At 34.5% G+C, this 24,168-nt stretch overlaps 3 protein-coding genes across 5 annotated transcripts; all 3 read left to right on the top strand.

The window, feature by feature from the left end:
• Window positions 1–1,168: 1,168 nt before the first annotated feature.
• On the top strand, window positions 1,169–4,838 carry LOC149033536 (uncharacterized; the record flags this gene model as incomplete). Its single annotated transcript, XM_089175594.1, is given in 3 exon segments — window positions 1,169–1,368; window positions 1,438–2,962; window positions 2,964–4,838. Coding segments are annotated over 3 exon segments (2,619 nt in total), but the record flags the coding sequence as incomplete, so codon positions are not given.
• A 10-nt stretch (window positions 4,839–4,848) lies between these two features.
• Window positions 4,849–15,442, top strand: VGlut (Vesicular glutamate transporter). Of its 2 annotated transcripts, none has more exons than XM_015327394.2 (9): window positions 4,849–4,981; window positions 6,454–6,591; window positions 6,696–6,916; window positions 6,987–7,300; window positions 7,402–7,576; window positions 7,670–7,962; window positions 8,129–8,509; window positions 8,795–9,004; window positions 9,095–15,442. In XM_015327394.2, exons 2-9 carry the CDS (start codon window positions 6,518–6,520, stop codon window positions 9,359–9,361), a joined length of 1,935 nt encoding a protein of 644 aa, XP_015182880.1. In that variant the 5' UTR covers window positions 4,849–4,981; window positions 6,454–6,517; the 3' UTR covers window positions 9,362–15,442. The 2 variants fall into 2 exon arrangements, with proteins under 2 accessions (XP_015182880.1, XP_015182879.1); XM_015327393.2 differs by having other exon boundaries at window positions 6,690–6,916.
• Window positions 15,443–15,590: 148 nt separating this feature from the next.
• Window positions 15,591–21,861, top strand: LOC107069790 (pancreatic lipase-related protein 2). 2 transcript variants are annotated; one of them, XM_015327398.2, is made up of 7 exons: window positions 15,591–16,384; window positions 17,089–17,200; window positions 17,699–17,847; window positions 17,931–18,185; window positions 18,597–18,788; window positions 18,923–19,091; window positions 19,201–21,861. In XM_015327398.2, exons 1-7 carry the CDS (start codon window positions 16,318–16,320, stop codon window positions 19,313–19,315), a joined length of 1,059 nt encoding a protein of 352 aa, XP_015182884.1. In that variant the 5' UTR covers window positions 15,591–16,317; the 3' UTR covers window positions 19,316–21,861. The 2 variants fall into 2 exon arrangements, with proteins under 2 accessions (XP_015182884.1, XP_015182883.1); XM_015327397.2 differs by having other exon boundaries at window positions 18,923–21,861.
• The last annotated feature ends 2,307 nt before the right edge of the window (window positions 21,862–24,168 follow it).

Genomic DNA, 24,168 nt, shown 5'->3' with positions numbered 1-24,168 from the left:
ACAATGATTAAAGCTAATTACAATCTTATTAAGCTGCATAAGATAAAGAGTCATCGCCAGGAGTTACGCCAGGGGTAACGTTACTAATAAATCTATATGATACATGTATCGTTTCTATCTATGTTACACATGTATCGTTTAATGATGTCAGTCAGCGTGCAGCAGTTATTACGCTCTGTCGCGGCGTCACACAAGTATTGATCCGCGTGTCGAGAGACTATGCGAATAAAGTATAATATATGTATATATGTATGGATATAGTTGTCTCTTAGAAAAATTCCGGAAATATTAGCTTTCTATCTGTCTGTCTATTTTCTTCCATCCTTTGCTCGATTCTATTTGGCTTCTTTCCGTTATCTTTTTATTTTCTGCGTACAACCATATCTCCCATACCATATTTTCAAGAGTTTCCAATTCTCATCTCGTTTATTTGTCCTTCTTTGGTATCCCTCTTTTTCCCTCTCCCTCTCCCTCTCCCTCTCCCTCTCCCTCTCTATTTCTCTCCCCTATCGGAATTCCACTAGATGAAGGGTCTCGCGCCAATGCGTCAGAGCACTTAACGTAAAACACATTAGCATATTCGGTGGACCCTGAATTTTGCTGGCACTGCAAGTCACCGAGTTAACAAAGTCAGGTGGTTCAACCGAAACTAGTTTATTATACTCACACCATGTGTTTAATAAACCCTTGAAATATCATGGTATTATGTGTATATAAATATCACATCTTTGTTCGTTCGTGCAAAGAAGATAGATCAAATTAATTTACATATTCTTAATCGATATTAAGCTATCGATTGAAATTGTTTATTTTGTAATAACGGTAACGATGCGAACTTTGAAACACATCATAGTACGTTAAATCTATTGCTTATTTGCGTTATCCGTGGCGTTATCCGTGGCGTTATCCGTGGCGTTATCTGTGGCGTCATCCGTGGCGTCATCCGTGGCGTCATCTTATGCATTAAAGATTTGCAATGACTTTATCAAAACGTGATCAAACTTTGTCAAGACAATCCTAAGGAATTCGATGTATTCGTAGATTTCGTATTTCCTAATTTACCGAGGAAGGAGGTGATTTTCATGGCCGAAGAAATGTTTAAACTAGCACGTTTTCTAAATATATATCCTATGGGAACGATTCGCGTCAAATAATGAGAGATTAATGCAATGCGATGCAGGGGATCATCGAGTACACGATTAAATATCTATTCAACGATAGACTGTTCGGCTTCTTCCTCAATTCGATAATATTGAACAATAGATTGATCAAGATATGTCGCGAATTGGACGCTTTGGGTTTCGATTCGAACGTCTTTAGTAATTTTAACTTATCGAGGAGAAAGTCCTTCTGCGAGAAGGATAGCGTGTAAGTAATTAATATAATGATCATTTTGATTCAATGAAAATTTAACTAAAGTTCATCCCTCATTGACAGTCTATTAGAAAAAAGAAGTAGAGGAAAAATGAGAAGAAAACAAGTGGGAAAAAGTAGAGAAGATCTTTGTCGCGATTTCATGATAGAAATAATTTTAGGAAGTATGATAGCATCGGTAGTATCCAACCATTCGCGGCAAGGATGTATTTGTAAAAGAGCAGCTACTTATGATTCTCCTAGCAACGAAAAAATCGATCGAACCGTAAGTATTGAATCGTCGTTGCAGACTCGAAAGAATTCACAAAACATCTTTGTATCGTGTCGATTGAAAAATTCTTCCAACTTGCTAAAACCCTTCGAGGAAAACGAATATAATGGAATATGGTCGGCCGAATCTTGTAGAGATTCCAAAGAGGCCAGCTTAGGAGTAGCTTCTTTGCCTAAATGTTGCTCCACGTTGAATCGTCGTCGTTGCTGTCGTCGTTGCTGTCGTCGTTGCCGTCGTCGTTGCTGTCGTCGTTGCCGTCGTCGTTGCCGTCGTCGTTGCCGTCGTCGTTGCCGTCGCCCTCGTATCGTCTCATTAAAGTCAAATATAAGAAGACGACGATCTCGATTATCTTTGCCTTTTAAGGTTGATTTAAGGGAAATTTTCAGGGTCGATCCGATCTTTCATGAATCGTGTCTCTTGAATGTTTGCTTTTGCCTAAACACCGTCAATCGAAAAATATTTAACAAAAGCAATATCCTGGAACTATGTTTGATTTTAGACATTCTTAAAGATTACGTCAATTTCAAATTGACTATTAAAAGAAGTCAGGAGACGAGACCCTGTGTATTCTTTAACAACCGTCGAGTCCGAGTAACGATTTGTCAGAGGAAGCAGATGCGTGAGCGTAAAAATCTTCTTGAAGAAAGAAGAAAGCAATTGTTGATAAAAAATATCGATCGAATAAGCGATAATTTGTCATCGAGGTGTTTGTCCTGTCGAGCAGAAAAAATTTCGCTCGAAGAAATTTTATTCGATCGTACCACCGAAGAGTGTTCTTGCCTTTCTTCTAGTGAAACTCCGTACGTCCAATCACCGCGGATTAACGAGGATTTGAGTATTTTCGAGGAGAAAAACTGTTGTTCATCGTGTAATATTTTCAAAAACAATGATAACATTTTAAATTCGACAAAGGATGTAAGAAAAGAGCAGATGAGCCAGCTTTCGAAGATAATCGAAGACGTTTGCAGTCAAAGTTATTGCAACTTAGAAACCGGAGAAAATGAAGAAATCGTTAACAACATGGATAGTAGTTCAACGACTAGGAAAATCTTGTCTAAAGAAGAAGTAAACTTTGATTGCGACTCAAAGTGTTCTTGCTGTTCCAAAGCTTCTTCTTTATTTTCTGTGGAAAGACAAAATGACGAGGATGCTGCATCTAATGTTATCTTGATAAACGAAGAAAAGCTTGAAGAAGCACGGAAAGCATCAACAATTGCATCCGCGATGATGGGTGTTTCCTTGCTCGATATTTCAAAAAAAGAAAGATTATCAAGTCCCATGTCCGACGTCGGGAAAAAACAATTATACGAACTGTGATGTATCCTTGTCGAATTCGAGTGCAAATTCAATTGTTCCCACCGTTAACATCGGCTTTCAAATATTCCCTAATGACGAATCTTCGAGAAAAATGAAGATTGAAATATTTTCGAAAGAAGATTCAAGGCGTTTAATTTTACCAATTGATCGTGAGAAACGATTCGAAGAAGACGGAAAATATAAAAAACCTTGCTCTAGTGTTTGCACCTGCGATACTTGGACACATTCTTATAATCGAATGCAACAAAATAACGTTCGTCTTCGAGACTCTAATTCGATTTTACAGAATTTTTGCGAATCCTTTTATCTTAGTGGCATAAGGTCCATTCGCAGATTGAAAAAAGTCGTTCGTTTAAATTTACGGAGATTCATGCGGAAAGGTCATAACCAACGCGAAACTATTGATAAAAGATTGTTCGACGAGAAGAACTTTTTTTATGAAAAACGAGAATACAAGGAGGAAAAGAAAGGAGTGCGAGTGGGAGTGGGAGTGGGAAGGGGAAAGGCAAACGATTTCAATGGTCTAACTTATCGCGATAATTATTTTCCTTACGATTCTTGCAATCGATGCTCTAAAGAATGTAAGAATAATTATCTACCTATTAGTGCTCGGCAGGGATCGATTAGGAGATCTAAATCTCGTTCCCGATGCTTATTTGAAATGAAAAACAACAACGGTGAATACCCTAGAAGAAAATCGAAAGAAGTAAGGAGAGCGATGGTTAATCTATCGAGTATTACGAGAAATGAGGATAAATCAATGAACGATCTCAGCCTAGATTTTCGATCAAAGTTGGAGCAATATGTAGCACTTTGCAAGAACATTAAATATTGTCTAATGGGCAATGATAAAAGGGGAGATCTGTCGCGGCGTGATTCGCGAGAAGGATCTTAAAACGACGATGAGACGATAGTGAAATTCGAGTTATTCGGGTCATAGAGGAGACTGCCACTGCGAAGATAAAGAATGACAGAGCTACCATTCAGAGAATAACAGGCAGCCTCTGGAGCAGATCGATATTTCCTGGCAACCGTGGAGAGGGTGCCCACGCCACGGCCGCTTTACCCTCTGTTTGTAACAATGCGAGTCGCCGTCTAACGTCTAGCGATGGATTCGACCCGCCAAAATTCATTTTTTCTTTCTTTCTTTTCGACCTTATTTCCTTCAAATATTATTACATTAAAATGAACCATATGAAAATAATGAGTAGTAGGTAAGAGTACAACAATAAAGACAAATTAGAAAAGAATATTTTTTGCGTTTAAAGGACTTTGTTAGAAAAATCGGCATTGTATGTGTTAGTTATGAAGTTTTCGATTACGATAACGAGGAGCAATAGATTAATACTTTCTTTATCTTTTGCATAATCACTCGGATCATTTCGATCGGAAACGAATGATCTTTTAACAACGTACAAGAGGAACAAGTTGAAGTCTTTGAAAAATAATAATACCCCTTGTTAATATCGAATATAAAGGTAAGGAAAAAATACAGTTCAATCGGAGTTTGATCCAAGGCACGATCGTTGAACGTCGTTAATACCGTTACTATGGTTGTTTGCGCGTGCTGTTTTGTTGTTGCAAACGGTTTTCCCATGCCAATGTGGGGGTGGTTGAGAGATATGGAATGGAAGAAGCTCCGCCTGATGTGGCCACGAGTGGGGTAGCTGGATAAAGCCGATTGGCCAGTGATATCGATGCGTCTACCTTGGCATCCAATGGAAACGGCCGACCTCATCGAGATGCACTGTTTTAAGCTACTCCTCGAGGACGGCGACGACGACGACGACGACGACGACGACGACGACGGTGGTGGTGAGGACAACGGTGGTGGTGAGGACGACGACGAGGACGAGGTCGACGACGACGGCGTCGACGGCGGCAAAGGTGGTGGTGGTGGTGGTGGAGGTGGTGGTGGTGGTGTTGGTGGTAAAGTTAGGCAACGTCGACGACGTTCTCCGTCGCGTACCCCGCATCATCCTGGTCTCTACTCGCGCCCGTATCTACTTTTCATTATTGGTGAGTTCCCTTATACTTTTTTCTTTTTTTTGCAATTACATTTTTGTGCTTTATTTTCTATTATCTAACAGAGATGACATAATACAAATTGACGATAGTGTGTTAACGACAAGTGTCGTCGAGTGGAGTTATGATCGGTGGTGATATCTCTGGTGACGTGTTTCTTTTAGTGATTTTGTTAAAAAAAAATTGAATGATTTGGCAGCTAGAATTGAAGTTTTTTATAAATCGAGATTGCGGTGTTCGAACAAGACAATGTTCAGAAGCAAAAATTAGATAAACTTGAAATAGATGCAATTAATACCAATGATCGAATCATATTCTTCCATTGGTAGAATAGGTAGTCTTTTTGATGAAAATCTCATTCGATTTCAAAGAGAGAAGAAAAGACTCGATGAAGTAGTTATCGACATGGAGGATGCTTAGTGTCCATTTAAGAGTTGAGTCAGCGTTTTACATCAACGTCGTTCCACCCTAATTCGTTAACACGTGCTGTGCATTTAGTGCCTTTTGTTCGTCACGTGCCGTTTTAATATCCGACTGTCATTTTTTCGCATTCCTTGTCTGTTATTTGATTTTTTATCTCTTCATCTTGGCGCACCCTTCTAATCTTGATACCTTTGTTTCCAAGATCATTTCTTGATCATTTCTCGATCATTTAGTCACGTGACTTTTTTCTTTTTTAGGCCCCTCTCTCTTTTGTTTTCCCCTTTTGTTAAAAGCAGAACTAGGTGGGCTCGATTTGAAAAAAGTATGGATCGATTTAGAACGCGCGCGAGCAACCAACCCTTTACGTAATTTATCACGTGGCAATCGATATTACAAGTAATATTCATTTCTCATGCATATTACTGATATTCATTGATATTCGTATTTGAAATGATTTAAAAACATAGCGATCGCATGAAAATAGAACAAACGGAATTCTAAGAGTTTAAGTGAGAAATACGAGAAACGTAGGGTAGGGCTGTTTTCTATTCCTCTCTCTCTCTCTCTATCTCTCTCTCACTTTCTCTATTTTCTTCGGTCCCTTCAAGATAGAGATTCCCCCGAGAGTTCGGGGATTAGGAATGGAGAGACTGCCACTCCAAATAAACACCCCTACACTGCCGTACTTTTCCTCCCTTATATCTTTCTCTATAATATATATATATATATATAAATGTGCGTACACAGTCGCACATAGGGCTATACGTATATGGGAGATTTAAAAGGATATAATCGTTTAAAGTCCCCTCTCCGATCTGTTTGCTCTTCGAGTAATTATAAAACAGTCGTCTTTTTATTTTGTCAAATATTCTGTTTCTTCTTTATTCGACAGATACCTACATGTAATACGCGGCAATATATACCTAATATTTGTAAAATTCTAAGGGAAGAAAAATAAACAGAAGAGAATCTTGCAAGGATTTGTTAAGATTTTTAGTCTGTCACAGACTAAATAATTAATGATGTGACTTGACCCAATGTAGGGAGTGGCAAATATAACAACGCAACGACTGCAAGTAGTCCTGTAGCAATCCCAATAATTGGAAAATGTCTGGATTCGCGGCCGCGGGTCTTGTGGCTTTCGATTCCTTCAAGTCTAAAGCGTCGGAGAAACTTTCTGGGTAATGTCAAATAAATGATTGTCTTCGATGCTCTTCGATTGCATTGAAAATTGAAAAAAGATATAAGTATTTATCCGAAATAATAAAAAACATAATAGATATAGATTTAGAAGGAGCAATGCCGGCTATGAGGAATTCGAGATGCCTCCAGAGGCAAGTAAAGACAACAGAGGTTTCGAGGATGAGCGGGGATACAGCAGACAAGCGTCTTTCGATTCTCTCCCAGAACCAGCAAGACCACCATTACGACATATCGATACTTATTGCAAACCGGAATGCCCCTGTCTGTCCAAGAGATACACCATTGCCGTATTGGCTTGTTTAGGTGAATTACTCATTCATTTTTTCGCACGACAGAGTAAACTGACGAAGAAAAACTCTATTCTCGATTTCAGGATTCGTTATTTCCTTTGGTATGAGGTGTAACATGGGAATGGCAAAATTGGTAATGAAAAATACGACCGAGGAAGGTGAACAGATCAAATTTAATTGGACTGTCGCAACGGAAAGTGCCATGGACTCGTCCTTCTTTTGGGGTTATCTCATAACACAAGTACCGGGTGGATTTCTAGCGTCTCTCTACCCTGCCAATAGGATATTTGGTATAGCTATCGCGATATCTTCCTTCTTGAATCTTCTCGTGCCTGGTGCTCTCAAGGTCGATCCGATCGTCGATATGATCGTCCAAGCTTTGAAAGGTTTCGTCGAGGTACGATTACATTTATATATGCATTATTATTAATTAGATACTTATTAGGTGCTTATTAGATATTAGGATTTGATTTTGATTTTGATTTTGATTTTATTCAGGGCGTTACGTATCCAGCCTGCCATGGTATTTGGAAATTCTGGGCGCCACCGCTCGAAAGATCACGATTGGCTACCTTAGCATTTTGTGGATCGTACGCAGCGATGGTGATAGGAATGCCGCTTTCCGGTTTATTGAGTCATTGGTTCGGCTGGACTGCGTCATTTTACTTTTATGGTATATTTTTGCTTATTTTTTTTTTTTTTTTTTTTCTACATTTCTAGACTATAAGAAAAACGAAAAAAAAAAAAAAAAATGTTCACATTTTAGGTATCGCCGGTTTAATTTGGTACTGTTTTTGGCTTTGGTTGGCTTTTGAGAAACCATCGAAGCATCCTTCGATTTCTGCGAAAGAGCTTCGATACATCGAGGATTCGTTAGGTCAAGGACAAACTGTAGCACCAATACCTACTTTTTCCACGACACCATGGAAAAAATTTTTCACATCGATGCCGGTTCATGCAATCATCGTCGCTAACTTTTGCCGATCCTGGAACTTTTATCTCTTGGTCCTTTTTCAAGCCCGCTTCATACACGAGGCCTTCAATATCCCGCTCGTCGAAGTACCTACGAGTTATTATTAACGCTTTTCTCTCTTCTCAAAGTTAACGATTTTCTATATTAACTCGTTCGCTTTTATTTCAAGAGTCTTGGCTAATATAATTATAAAGCTCACTCACTTGTGAATGAACGAACATACTACTAACGTAAGATATATTTTTTCATCAGACTGGCATGGTCGGTTCGATTCCGCACTTGATGATGACGTTTATCGTTCCGTGCGGAGGTCTATTGGCGGATTATCTTCGTAGACGTGGCATCATGTCGACGACGAACGTCAGAAAACTCTTTAATTGCGGTGGATTCGGCATGGAGGCGATATTTTTTTTAGTTGTCGCAAATGCAACCATGCACAAGAATGGCACAGCGGCAAACTTTGCTCTTATTTTTGGTGTCGCCTGCAGTGGTTTTGCCATTTCGGGCTTCAACGTTAACCATTTAGATATCGCACCGAAATACGCGAGCATTTTGATGGGCATGTCTAATGGTATCGGGACGATAGCTGGCCTTCTGGTACCATTTTTCGTCGATAACATTACGAAAAATAAGGTTAGTAAAAAAAAAAAAAAAAAAAAAAAAAAACATCTTTGTAGAGTATTAGGTATTAGGAGTAGGGGATCATTTATTATATAATATTATTTATTCAAATATTTTCAAATCAGCACCATTCTAAAGAAAAGATTATTTTTTATCACTTCTAAAAACTTGATATGTCCCATTGATATGTGGGGTCAAGCAGCACGATTTCAAATTAAATCCGGGAAGATTCGAGTTCGAATTTTGGTCCATGTGAAAGAATTTTCGCTTCATTCATTTTAGAAATAAACGTTTCAGGCTGCCGAAGAGTGGAGAAATGTCTTTATCATTGCCGCCTGCGTTCACTTTTTTGGCGTTATCTTTTATGCCATATTTTGTTCCGGAGAATTGCAACCATGGGCCGATTCTACGCTCGAAGAACAGAAAACTTGGAATCCTATGAATGAACTTAATCAGACAAAACCACCTATACCACCGCCGCCGGCAACAATGCAGTCAGAATTTATTGTGAGTTTTTCATTATTTTATATTAATATTATGCTGAATTTTCAATTATCAAACTTGAATGTGTGTGCATTATATACATTATAAATTCAGAAACAACCGTCCCTCGGAAATGGCACTAACCCCCCAGCCATTACCGATGATTGGAACGATTATTCTCAATCGTCGATTACTGCCGATCATACGTACGGCCAACAACAAGAGAAGACACCTGTTATAAGTTACGGATCGACGGAGACAAATAGTAACAATCCCTTCCACTCAACGAATCCTTTTGCCACTGATCTAAACACGACTTTGGTCCAGCCACCGGCTAGAGATGATTACGCGCACGACGTTACTCAGAATCAATGGAATTGAAAGATTTATTCGCGTGATTTGTCATTTCGCGATTACGGCAAAAGAAATAGGAAACAATGGGGGAGAATGGTTTGAGTTGAGCGACAAAACAATTTATAATTTAGCCACTCCCAAATTTAAAGTTTATTCTACTGATTTCAACTTTATATCTACTGCAATTCTTTCATAAATGCAAACGCGAGTCTTATGCTAGATGAGAATGACTGTAACTAATATTATTTTTTTAATTATCAACAAATGATGGTTGGTATACCTAAAGAAATAGGATATATGCGATAATAGGCGATGCTCTTTAAAAAAAAAAAAAAAAAAGAAGTCTTTGAGTGCGAATGGATTCAAATTTTACCATTTTATAATCAAAACGAAACTTCTTATAAGTATTTCGCTATTGCGAATGCAAAAAAAAAGATCATTTATTTAAGTAAATGCTCGTGGAAGACAATATTATTGAAACTTTATTTAGCTTAGGAAGATATTTTGCGAAGAGTTTAACGGATAAGAAATCGTTAATGATAAAAATAAAGTAAGAAAAGAGAAAGACAAATCTCTTTTCGTTGGTATAACTATTAATATTATCTACATATAGGCAAACGCTTTGAGATCAAAGCAAAGACAATAAGAATCTTTTTGCCGACAATAAGCTGATTTTACGACAATAATTATTAGAAAACATACCCTTAGGTATGTATGCATTAGTGTTTCATTGATTCAATGACAAAATACATAGATATTTCTAATTCGGCGAAATTTCCCCCCAAAAAAAAAGAAAAAAGAAAAAAATGAGACGCAATCGTTGAAACCTTTAGGGATTATTCATTTTTTTCTCTATCTCTATCTCTATCTCTATCTCTCTTTATAAATCGACGAATGAAAATCGTCGTCTCGTGATGGTAGAATTATAGCAATAAATTAGAGAAAGATTCATCATCATTTCATCGATATGGATAAATTACAATAAAAGAATCTTCTCGTCTATAATCACGCGAGGAAAGTTCAACGCGTGTATCACAAAGTTCGAATGAAAGTATATCCACAAGGAAGTGATAATATTATTGAAAGTAATAGTGTAATATTATAGTAAGAATAAACGTAAAATCAAAGTACTATTTAATTCAGATTAACAAAGAAGAAATAAAAAGTAACAAAGTGAAACGATGAAAGTAAATTGAAAGTAAACTGATAAAGTTTCATTGTGAAATTAAGAAAAGTATGTTACATTATTATACATGGTTTAGATGTATTTCTATTATATATATATATATATACACATGATCCCTTCCACGTATATAGATATACACGAGATCGTAACTATAAATGTACATACATATATACGCAGGGTGTTTCCTAAGTACCTGTAATGAATTTCTCGTGTAATTTCAATGTAACGTTCATTCTCTCACAAGAGAAACAAAAGTTTGATTTTTCATTTAATCATTTTATTTAACAACATTTTCAGATAATTCATGTTGCAATTCTTACATCACCTTCCGAATTTACTGCAAGTGTATTATAAAGATACGTGTATATATATACTTACACGCATACTTGACGTATATACGTATTCCCAGCATTGTTAAGATCGTATTTGATCACAAGTTAGGAAAGAATAAGAATAAGTACCAGATTATGTGAGTAAAGAAAAAATATCTATCATCTATTTGCATCGTTTCGCGGGGCGAATCGTAATAATTCACTATATACATATACATATACATATACATATATACATAGAAATACATGTGTGTTGATAATAAGGAAAAGCGGGAGGTGTATAAAATATCGAACAGCCTCCTTTTCGTTGCTCGAAAATCTAAAAAAATTAGTCAATTTATGCGAGACCTTTTTAAGATGACAGTTGTCTATATAAATATCGATATACGTGTAAATCTAATGAATTGATAAATTCGTATATACACATACATACGCAAAACACACAAACACATAATATATACACGTATATGCATTGTTATTAATTATTGTTATTATTATTATTATTATTATTATTGTTCATAAGTCGTATTTAGAAACCAAAAAAAAAACGAGTATAAACGAGCGAGTTTATAGAGACTAATAGGCATCGTTAACAATTGTAGGTAACAATTGTAATTATACTTGAAATAGGGGCAATATATACATTCATACATGCATACATACAAACATACATACATGCATACATACATACATACGTAAGAGTGGACAAAGGTAATACTCGTGTTAATTAAAATTTAATTAATTAATTTATGACAAACGTTGCATAACTGGGATTTTTCATTTTCGTTAGAATTTTGTTCTAATACGTATGTGCTGTTTTATACGCTTACTCACTTTCAAATGTTTTTCTTCGTAGAGATTAGAAAGATATATAATTTGTTTTTAATCTCATTTAGTTAAAAGTCAAATGTGGTAGAAACAAACATACATGTAGTTATATATTTATATAACGGAAAATTTCTCTCTTTTTCTCTCTCTCTCTCTCTCTCTCTCTCTCTCTCTCTGTCTTTCCAGGGAGGGAGAAAAAAAGCAAATGTAGAATATGTTTGATATCTATCCGATTATTTAGTCGATATTATAATTGATATCTGTATGAGAGATTTGCAATGTGTCGACAATAATGACGAATTTCCTAGTAATACTTTACACATGTTAATGAACAGAATAACACTTTGAGAGTAGATTAGGATTTATTGTGAGATATTTGTTATTGCTACCTATGACAATACCGGGGTATCGGAAAAAAGCGAAAAAGCGGTTACGACTACTCGATTCGTTTCTTTTATGGATCTCTAAAATCCTTAAGTGTTAATTAAGTTGTCGATTTAATTTTATCCAATATACGTTATTTTTCGACAACGATTGAATGATTTTAATGAAATATTTCTATTTATTGTTATACATACGTACGTTTGATAACTATATATCAAATTATTCTACATGTACATTCGTGCGTTAGATATACACTTATATAGGTATACATATATACACAAACATATATGTATATACGCATATCTTGCTTGGATATGAACCTTTTTTCGATGATAGAGAGACTGTGCTGATAATATTACAATAGAAGTCACGATTATGTCGTCTTCTATCTGACAATAATATTCAATAATATTCAATAATATTCAATAATATTCAATAATAAAATGCTAAATATCCTTTATTTTTATCTTTCGAAATGTTATTCGAAAGAATTCGAAAGAAATTGTTATGTATCAAATATCAGTTGACAATGCGATACGTTTTTCTTCCGAAAACGATTCGCTGCTATTGTTTCGTCTTAACAAATTTGTTCTGTAATCGCAAATATGTAGATCGTAATTGTGGCAAGACAAATTCCAGTAACATTATTTCGTTAAGAATAATTCGTGTACTATATGTAATATTCACCATTATACATTGGAGTAGTAACCGGCCTAAAGTTAACACGCGGTTTCATCTTTGATGAAATATGGGATGATAGTAATGGGGATTAGGATTTGGGAAAAAATATAATGACTTCATTCTATAATGTGAAATTGATTATAAGAATTATTATACGAAATATCTAGGATAAGTTCTAATGCTGTTCGTACAATAATACTGATGCATCAATATATGCATACAAATAAATATATAGATATGAGAAATGATAGTCAAAATGATGACGATGATAATAATTTAACGTGACAATATACTTAAACTTATTATATACTATATATTAAAAATGCAGAGTGTACCGATGCAGAGCTCGCTAACAATCTGCAAACAATTTTGCAAACAATCGTTTTGTTATAATTGTATGCTTTTCGAGCTTTATCGTAAGCCCGACAAGTAGGAAAGCATTTCCATTAAATTCCATTAAATTCCATTAAATTCCAATAAATTCAAAAGAGATATATATATGTTTCATTTGTATAAGTATCATTGTAATATACATAAATCCACGTTAATTCATTAATTTTTATTTTTCTGCCCTATACTTTAATCGGTACACTTGGTAGATAACGCTTTATAATAATTAGCTTTACATAAACATAAGTACCTACATATACATGATTCGAGTTGATTCACATCTAATATACGATAAGAGTAATCAAATATAATGGAAAATAGAAGAATATATATGTGAAACAAACAAAAGAGAAATGAAGAAAACGAAGAAAACGAAGAAAACGAAGCTAATGATATTGTCGCACGATAATAATTAAAATATTCAATAATAATAATAATAATAATAATAATGATAATGATAGTAATAAGATTAGTTATAGGGGATGATAATATTATAATTAAGATACTCTTATGCTATTGTCGGAAAAGCAGATTGCGCAAGTGTTTATCTAACAATAAGAACATATATATATATATATATATATATATATATGTAGCTGAATTTGATTGTTATTATTATTATTATTATTATTATTATTACTATAATAGACAATAACTTTGACAAAATTTAAGTGCAAATAAAAGTAATACATTTTAACAACAATAAAATTACAAATGGAAAAGAATTCTCTTTCGTCGTGCGATCGTCTTATCACGATCGATAAATGTTATCTTTTTCAATATACACATAGATACATATGTTTATAATTCAATCGATGCTTTTTGAAAAGAAAATTTCTGGAGCTTCGTTGATCATCCTTTTTTCCTATCTATTCTTTCTCTTCCTTACACCCTTCTAGTTATTTCATATACGTACATATATATGTATGTTATTCGCTTCCACGCTTATTTTTACGTTTTTCCTTACCACTATTTAGAGACGATCGTACGCAACGAGATAGATAAGCATATTAATTGTGATGAAATGATTATAATTAATGGCTTTCGATAGTTTGCCGTTAGTAATATGTAGTATGTATATATATGTATGTATTAATTTTTTGACGTTCGTACGTATGACCAAAATTTTATTGTCTGACACCCAAGATGGGCTTTCCAAATAGCATAGCGTTAAATCTCCATTAATTACGAAGTAAGAAGAAAAGAAAAGAAAGAAACACGTATAAAGATTCACACGGAATCGTATGCAGCGTAACGCAACGCAACGTAACTCAACGCAAATGCAAACGCAAACTCCAACGCAAACGATCTCTCATTGTTATGTTGTATTTTTGTTTTTTCGTGAAAGTTTAAAATTATAAGCCTCCGCGCGCTAGAAGCGACGAACCTTGTCAGAAAAAGAGAGAGAGAGAGAGAGAGAGAGAGAGAGAGATGGAGAGAGAGCGTTTTGCGTCACGCGAACCGTTTTGTCATTTCGTCTGCTTCCTGTCCCAAGAAGTACTAGCTAGACTATTTCCTATGCGATTTAAACGTTGCGTTGGGTACGAATCTTCCATTCCCGCTTGTCAGTTTGTAGCTTCTGCCATATTTTTGTATTAAATTAACATTAATAACATAAGATTCATTTGATAATAATAAAAGAGTTAGAAATTTCTACTCTAGATGGAGAAATTAAGGTTTAATATGTACATAGACAAATTTGATTTCAATTAGTAAATGAAAAAGACCGATAAAGGTGTTTCCTTCCTAATCTTTATTTACTAATGCATCTAAAATAATGCATTAACTTGACTTAACGAGATTATTTAAATCTATGTCTGTGTTTCTAAATCAATCCTAGATTCATTCTAATGTGTCACGATTAGCATTCACTTCTAGTATTTCCACGTTCCACCATTAAGTGAGAAAAGTCTTCACTTTTTCTCGGACAATAAATATCTATTGTTTAGATAGCTTTAGATAGCTGACGATTGATAAATTCCTCCTCTTATTTTAATTCATTATTGCATAGATGTATCTAGTACGTAATATGTAGAGAGTTACAACGCACACGAGAAAGGATGATTAATTCGTATGTATATCTTCTTATGTATTGTACAATGAATGGATGTATGTGTGCGCGTGTGTGTTTGTGTGTGTTTGTGTGTGTGTCTGTGGATGCGTGCACGCGTATGTATGTGTGTATATAAGTATATTTATGTACGTTCTACGATTCAACGTTCTAATTAGAAAGAAAAAAGAAGAGAACGTAAGAATGTTCAAGTAATCACCGAGTTCGAAATAATAAAGATCATTTTGGCGTTTAAATTTCTCGTACGACGTTTAAGGAGATCATTCGTTTTCAATGTAGTTTCCTCTTCCTGTTCCTCTTTCCTTTTTAATTGCCACTCGAAACGTGGAAAAAAAGTGGAAAATTGCCTACATACTAATCCATATTTATGATAGTTGGCAGAAAAAGTTCATGATTTAGAATTATTTATTTAATAGTAAATGCCAAAGAGGATACTTCCATTATTTTTTCGCTTCTATGACTAAATAGTTTGAATAGAATTGTGATACGATTGGTTAGCCAATACAAATAGCAATTTTATTGAAATGAAAATGATCTCTTATTAACTTTTTGTCTCTTTCTTACGTTATTATTATTCATATCGTTTCTTAGCCATTGTTTATAAAATAAAGATTGACTCGATTAATTGTTATGTTGAAAACTGCCGAAAAAAACTGTATAATATATTTGAAGTATATTCGATTTAAATCGATTAATTAAAATTCAAAAAACGAGGTGAATTTTCTCCAACCAGAAGAATTTCAGATCTGAAAGGAAGAGTAAAGAATAAAAGAATAGTAGGGGAAAGTGAGTTCTCCACGTGTTCGCCGATGGAACGAGTGCTCATTCGAGTTCGTTCCTCATTGCAGTGCTTTCGGCCACTCGGAGGCCCAGCACGCATGTTTTTCTTCTTACACTTTGTTCATTACGCGTTTCGTTGTTCCCCCTCTTTCTCTCTCTGTCTCTCTCTCTCTCTCACATACAACAAAAATTCAGCGAGTATAGTTGATATCATCGAACGTGCTAGTTTTGTTAACATTTTGCAAAAGCATTTTGTTCAATCTTAATAGTGTTTTAATCTTCTACGTACCTGAATGCTATATTACGAATACGAATCAGAGGAGTGCGGGAGATGGCGATCAATTTCGAGAGATATCTTCTTTTTCTCCTTCTCTTTTGCTCGATCTTGATCCATCAACGTGAGTAAAATCAAACTATTCATTAATTTAACTGACCACGAATGAATATATAATATTATATCTCGTACATCTTGTTCGAGATCGATGTAAGAAAAATATTTTCACCAACCGGACAGACCATTACTATTTCTTTTCAAGTTGAACATACAATCAAAAACGCCAAAGTGAAAACTAATTTGAAAATCGATTATTTGTTAAAGAGTAAAATGTCAACATTTCTCTTTAGAAAAAAAAAAGAAACATTAAAAAGATTGTTTTATTCGTTAGAAATGAAATAAACATATTTTATTACATTTTAATTGGCACTTTTAGTTATTATTTGGTTACAGCATCTTGGAAGAAACTTGTGGAAAATACAATATATAATAGAATTTAGGTTGAAAACACCTTGTAATAGATAAATGGTTGAGATAAAAATCTTGTAAAGAAAGTAAAAAAAAGTGATCGCCGGTCGATAGTAATTGCGACGGTTCGACCTTCACCCACTTACCTCGTTTCTCTTTTTCTTTTCCATGTAACGTAATGTTTTAATCCAACGATCTAATAATCATGAACTATTCTATAAGAGCCATATAATAGTAATAGTTTTGCTATTTATTAGATAATAAATATTTATTTAAACTCGTCTTTTTAATCGACGTATTAGGTAATCATATAACGCGATCCATGCTCTCTATCTCTTTATTTTTTGATTTCGTTCGCAGATAACGTAAGCGCACAGAATAAAACCCTGAAGGACCTCTTCAACAGTACATCGTGCGCTAAGCCACCTTTTGAGTGTCCACATCCTCAAATAGAATTTTATTTGTACACGAGGTAAACTTGCTCAACCGTTTACGCGATCAACATTTTTCTGTATCTTTTTTATTATTTTTTAGCGATTTTTTTAGTAACTTCTTTTATTTATTATTATTATTATTATTATTATTATTATTATTGTTCGCTAATAATAAACTTATTATAACCATGTAGGAACTTGTAGTACATACTGAAAGCCTCGAGATAAAAAAGATAGATACTTGTACGGATAATTGTCGAATAGAGAGACTTTCCTTTTCAAGATCACGACCATTTCTCATATCTCCTATCGAAAGTGGTGTCCTCCTTTTCGTTACCTACCTTTCTCTCCGACGTCTACGTAGTATGATGTATATAATATATCTATAATATATGTATAATATATGTATAATATATGTATAACATGGCATGTGTAATGTATTTGAGTAATATTTATATTTGTCAAATAACACTTGACTTATGGTGATCGTTTTCATGAATAATTGCCATCAAATGAATTTATCGAAAAATTTACAGAGACACGCAAAAAAATCCTTTACTCTTGGACGTCCGAAGTTTCGACTCACTCTACTATTCTAGATTCAACAAATCCAATCCAACGAAGATCATTATTCACGGCTTTGGTGGAGGTAGAAACTTGGCACCTAGTACGGATCTAAGACGTGGTAAATAATCATTTATTTACATTTCTTTAGAAAGAAATGTGAAAAATGGAATGTTCAAATTCCATGAAATTCTTCATTTTTAGCGTACTTTAGTCGAGGCGATTACAATATCATTATTGTCGATTACGGCACGTTGGTACGCGAGCCTTGTCTCTCTCAGATACAATGGGGCCCTGATTTCTGTTCCCGATGTATTGCGCAATTGGTTAGGTACTTGAGGGATCATCCTCGAGGCACAAGGGTGGACAATATTCATGTTCTTGGATATAGCGTAGGTGCTCATATCGCTGGACTGATAGCCAATTATTTGCCTGACGATAAACTCGGCAGAATAACGGGTAAATTTTCATTTATCATTTACATTTACATTTTTTATTGTGCTACGAATATCTCTACCTGTTATATACTTCTTTCACTTTCGGTTATTTTCTGGTTTACTTTCGAAAAAAAGAAAAAGAGAGATTCACTCGAGCTTTCTTATCTGTTGGTATAAACGCGTTGGTATAACAGCGTCAACTTTCACTGGAATTTAATCTAGCACACTATTGTCGTCTTCGTCGTCGTCGTCGTCGTCGTCGTCGTCGTCGTCGCATCATTCATTCATTCATTTATTTATTTATTTATTTATTTATTTATTTGAGAAAGTCTCATTACTAAATGATCATTTATTTATTTGTTTGTTTGTTTGTTTGGTCAAGTTTCGAGTCGTTAAACTGGTTGTTGTACTATTGCATTTTGTAATTCAATAGGGCTCGACCCGACGATATTTTTCTACATGAACGGCAATCGTTCGATGGATTTAGACGAAACAGACGCCCATTTCGTCGACGTTATACATACTGGTGCAGGAATTTTAGGACAGTGGGGACCGAACGGACACGCGGATTTTTATGTCAATGGCGGATCTAGCCAACCCGGATGCGCAACCTCTTCTCTACTCCGTGAGTACGATCGCCAAATGTATTTTTCCAATTCGAAGATAATTATGTGTTAAGTGAAAAACAACTTTTCCTCTTAATTATCTATTGTATTTCATTGTATTATATACTTATCGAATCAAAGTTTTCCCATTTAGAAACTCTCTCTTGCGACCACACCAAAGTAACACCGTATTACATAGAATCGATCACAACGAAGAAAGGATTTTGGGCAGCACCCTGCGGCAATCTCTTTTCTTATCTGATCGGCTGGTGCAATCCGCCATTGGAGAACTACATTCTCATGGGAGAGGACGCTCCACATACGTTAGTCTTTAATATCCATATACATATAGCATCTATTGAAACAGAGAGATTACATTATTATATGCATATTAATCTATTATTTTGTTTCATCGTTGTTACATTCGTAAAGAGCACGAGGCATCTTCTATCTGTCAACAAACGCACACAGACCGTACGCCCGAGGACTTCCCGCAAAAAAGCAGCAACAGATAAATCGGAAGCGATCGTCTTACCGCCAGTATTAAGCTTGCTTAAGCAGCTCATCAATATAATTATAGAATAGCGATCATTTATTTATTTTTCTAAGTCTAACAAGAGTGTAGACAGAAAAATAACGCACGCAAGACACGCTTTTATTTTCCTTAGTTCTATTATTTTGTCATGACTACTTTTTTTTACCACAGGAACAATACGAATAAATTCATTTTTAGGCCAATCTATGAATAAGAATTATTGAAAACATTATAATAACCACCATATGAATATGTATTTATGTATTATCGATACGATAAAGGTTGCTTTTCATTTATTTAATATTCGGCGTATCAATTTCGTTCATCTGTAAAAGTATGAGAGTATACGATTAAGCAACTTTACAAATTTACACATATATTTATATATGTATGTATATATGTATGAAGGTGCTGGGAGTTTATTGAATTTCTCATTAAAAAAATTCACTTACCTTATCCGTCATCGTTTCTCGTTGCCAGACAACGTGCTCATACAATTTTATGTTAACAACAATATTTATTATATAATAATTAAGGACATAATAATAACTTCTATGGATTTACATTGTCGCGCTAAACCTTAATATGTATGTATAATATGCAATGGAATGATTACAATTTCCCGATACAATCATCGTATCAAGCTTATTTCGTTTACGGGTTTCTTCTCTCTTTTCCTCCCTTTACCTAACGGCCCACTCTCTTATCGTCTTTATATATTTCTTTTTTTCAAGATTTTATTTGCACGAGATAATCATGTATATAAACGAGTTTCAACAGTTTCTCTCTACACACACGCACGCACGCACGCACCACACACACACACACACACACACACACACACTATTCTCCCTCATTCTCTCACTTTCTCTCTTTTTCTTGTTACTTTGAAGAAGATATATATATATATATATATATTTTTTTTTTTTTTTTTCTTTTCAGACGAGACGCTTCATAAAGATGCATGTTGCTAAGATTGCTATTTTATATTCTTTCTTTTTATTATTATTATTATTATTATTATTATTATTATTGTTTTATTCCTTAAACGAAGATGAGAACGCGTTTAAAACTCTACGTTAAAAAAGAGAAGTTGACCGTGTGGATAAAATCAAGCAACGTCACCTTAAAAATAGGAAAGTTGTTATTTCAGTGGAATAAATTTTTTACTTTATGATTATTCGTTTAATTTAGATATTATGCAACAAGAAACAAGCATCCTCATATCTTAAATGTAAAGAACGCAAGATTTACATTGTAACTGTCGTGAAATGAACAAATTTCAAAAATTCAACAAATTTTACTCTTTTCGTCGTTTTTTATCTCATGGCGACAATCAGAGATATTGAAGATGTGAACGGTGACATCGAAGGGTTTTAATAACGAAGCGACCATGCAATACACGAATGCGCTAAAATCATTTGGAAAGGAAGGAAAGACGACTGTTCATTGCACAACTAATACGTATGTCCGTGCCATCGTTGTGAATTATAGGGGTAACAGGTGCGTACGCTTTTATTTAAAATCGCTTTTCTCTTTTCCTTCAATTTGATATCCGACATTACGTCGCGTATTACTAAAAAGCACGCACGCACGCACGCACGCACGCACGCACTCACTCACTCACATACGCGGAAAAACCGCAATTATGAAATTTTATCGAGAGAGAGAGAGAGAGAAAGATTTTCGAAATAAAAAGGAAAGGCTATAATGAAGATAATAATAAACTGTCACCGTGTATGAGCCACAACTTCCGACCTACGTATACTGCTCACTATAATTATCGTACTTTCGAATATTACCAAAATCTAGCTTTTATACATGCTTCAAACGTCTAGTTTTCTACGTATATATGTGTACGTATATATGCATATTCGTTCAGTTATCGATCTATCAACTCAATATCCAAAGCTTACAGTATCAACCTTTTTTGCATATTGTTGTTGTTGTTCCACTCTTTCGTACAATTAACAAAATAAAGACTAATTAAAAGAAAACATGAGATAAATGAAGAAGAAGAAGAAATATAGGACTTTTCGAGGAATTCTTTCGTAGCTCTATTTGATCAAATATCAATCGATGTCATCGTTCAATTCACGACACTATTCTAACAGTGGTAAACTTACGAACTCGTCTTAAAGAATTTTTTTTTTTTTTTTTTCATTTAAGTATAATGCTGCACGGTTTATAATAACGAGTACCTTATTTGAAACGCACTAGCGAGATAATTGGTCCTGAATGAAAAACGATAGAACCAAACAACGGTTTTCACTTATGTTCTTTTGTTAATGGAAGGGGGAGTCGGCGTCGGCGTCGGCGTCGGCGTCGGCGTCGGCGTCGGCGTCGGCGTCAACGGCGGAAGAGCAGCGAATTTCAATTGTTTTTTCTTCTTATTTTCTTTACATTCTTCAATTCTCTTTTCTTCTTTTTACTTCCTCCTCTTCCATAAGATTTTCTTACAATACAATATCGTTTTAAGACGGATATTACAGCGACACGATTCTACCATAATAATTCGTAAAATATTTTCAAATATTCTTAAATTTATAGGATATAAGTTATTTCCCGTCTTTTTTCCCCTCGCGTTCTCTTTTATATCGTATTTTTATCCGCGTAATTTTACGTCTCCCCTAGTTTTTGACAATTTTCTTTGCTCTTTTATCATCATCGTCGCTTTCACGTCCACGTAAGATCGAGATTATTTACGTACGTACATTAGGATAGGCCCGTTTGTAATTTCTTGCTTTTTTGTAAAACAATAACAACAATATTTGCAGTTGTAACTTGTGGTATTTATGTGTGTGTGTGTGTGTGTGTGTGTGTGTGTGTGTGTGTATGTCGTAATATACACACGTATGTACGTATATGTATGCGCTCCTACGTTCGCGTGTACGTTTATACAAAACACATAGAAACGACTAACGCTCTTTTTTGTCTGTAATTATTTCCCCATTTGTTCGCGATACATGCGACATAGAAATAAAAGAGAATTGTAAGCGTTATCGCGTATGAGTAAGCGAGCGAGCGCGTGTGCTACTTATCATATGTATATCTATTACATATATATGTAGATATGTAATAAAGAGGGTGTACTGGATGAGTAGGACAACCGGCTGATACGATGTGATACATCTGAGATACCGTTTCTAACAAAATCGTCTTTGAAAATGTCTTATCTGTCATAAAGATATTTCCTCGTCTATGATTTCGTATACATTGCCATTTACGTATTATCTTCAAGCACACAACTACATACACATTTATTTTACGACAATATCATCGCCATCTAGATAAAAAGGTGATACGGCGGACGGAGCTAAAATTTTCAAATACGATATTCTTCAAAACGGGAGCACAAATAAAAATACGTGACTCATTTGTAAGTCTCGAGGATCGATAGCATTTTATTCTCTTTGTCGTAAGTGTTTATGAGATAGATGATGAATCAATAGTGACAATGAAACATTTCGAGTTGAATGGTTTTTACTACTCAAGCCTGCTCAGATGTAATATAATTTAATATAATAAATTCATTGCATCTTTACGAAATATACGAGCGTGGAAAAAGAATAAAGAACGAGCAGTCCATTGTTAAACGCGAACGAATAAAGGCAATATTATTAGAGCACACGCGAATTCCATTATTATTTAAGACCCTCAATTTAAGAACATTTTTAACACTTTTTGTTTTACACTAATTCTTACTTATAAAATTATATTTCACCCGGCTGTACTATTCATTAGGAAACACCCTATAAGTACATATACTTATATATGAATACGTGTTTACTTACGTATAGTACGTTTATGCGTATGTACATATATATGCGTCGTCGCGTTCTTTTTATCAATTTTGAAAGAGAAATTCATCAAATTAGACTAGTCGTTTTCGCTATATATATTATGTTGTACTGCAATACTTATGTTCCTCCGATTTTAACGTCATCTCCAAGCATCTTAGAAGTCATTATCTACTTTTCTTTCTCTCGATTTCTGCATCTTGTCGGTATTTAGTTTCTGGTTTATTTCAATAATCTTTTTTCCTTTATTTTTCTTCTTCTCAACTATTTTGCTTTTACATTTTTTTTCTCACGATCGGAAATTTTGTTTACTTATCCCTTTTCTCCTATTTTTGTTCATGCTCATAGGCGTCGATAGTGGATAGCAAATTAAGGCGTCGAAAGGTCGACGGAAGCTTCGTTGTTATCCTTTTAAATATGTATTATTTTTTATATTTTTTGATTCACATCTATCTCTCTCTCTCTCTCTCTCTCTATCTCTCTCTTTCGCTCGTTTAATCATTCGCACATTCGCATTCCCTCTTTCTTTTTTTTTGTACACGAAAAACACAAGTACCTTGTGATTATTTACTTAATTACTTTACTTATTTATGCACGAAGCTCATTACGCCTTTTTTTCTTCTTATTACATTTGAAAATTTACTTATATTCCTTCAAGAAATGTTAATGCATTGGCTATGTAACGTGCACGCCATTTGTAACACACGTGCTGTACGTACATATGCGTGTATATGCAATGTCTACTATTTTCAGTGTTTTTCATCTTACAATCAGTCCAACAAATTTAACACGAACAATATCGATTGCTTTACAAAGAGTCTTATTAAATCTGCACTGGAACGTCGAAAGGACCATGAGAACTTTTACTTACGGGTAGTATTTTTCTTATTATCTTTCTTATTTTAATTTTATAAAGAACTCTATTCGGGATAACTTGATAATATATATATATATATATATGTATGTATGTTGTGTATTGTGTAATATGCGCGCGTGTATACATACATATGTATATATTATGTATATATTTACGTGCATGAGTGTGTGTATATATATATGTATATA

Source organism: Polistes dominula, unplaced genomic scaffold (assembly GCF_049000335.1).
Source record: "Polistes dominula isolate Pdom_NZ unplaced genomic scaffold, Pdom_raw_medaka contig_32, whole genome shotgun sequence".
NCBI classification, from domain to species: Eukaryota; Metazoa; Arthropoda; class Insecta; order Hymenoptera; family Vespidae; genus Polistes; species Polistes dominula.
The sequence above is the reverse complement of the archived record's forward strand: the minus strand, read 5'-3'. Positions and strand labels throughout refer to the sequence as shown.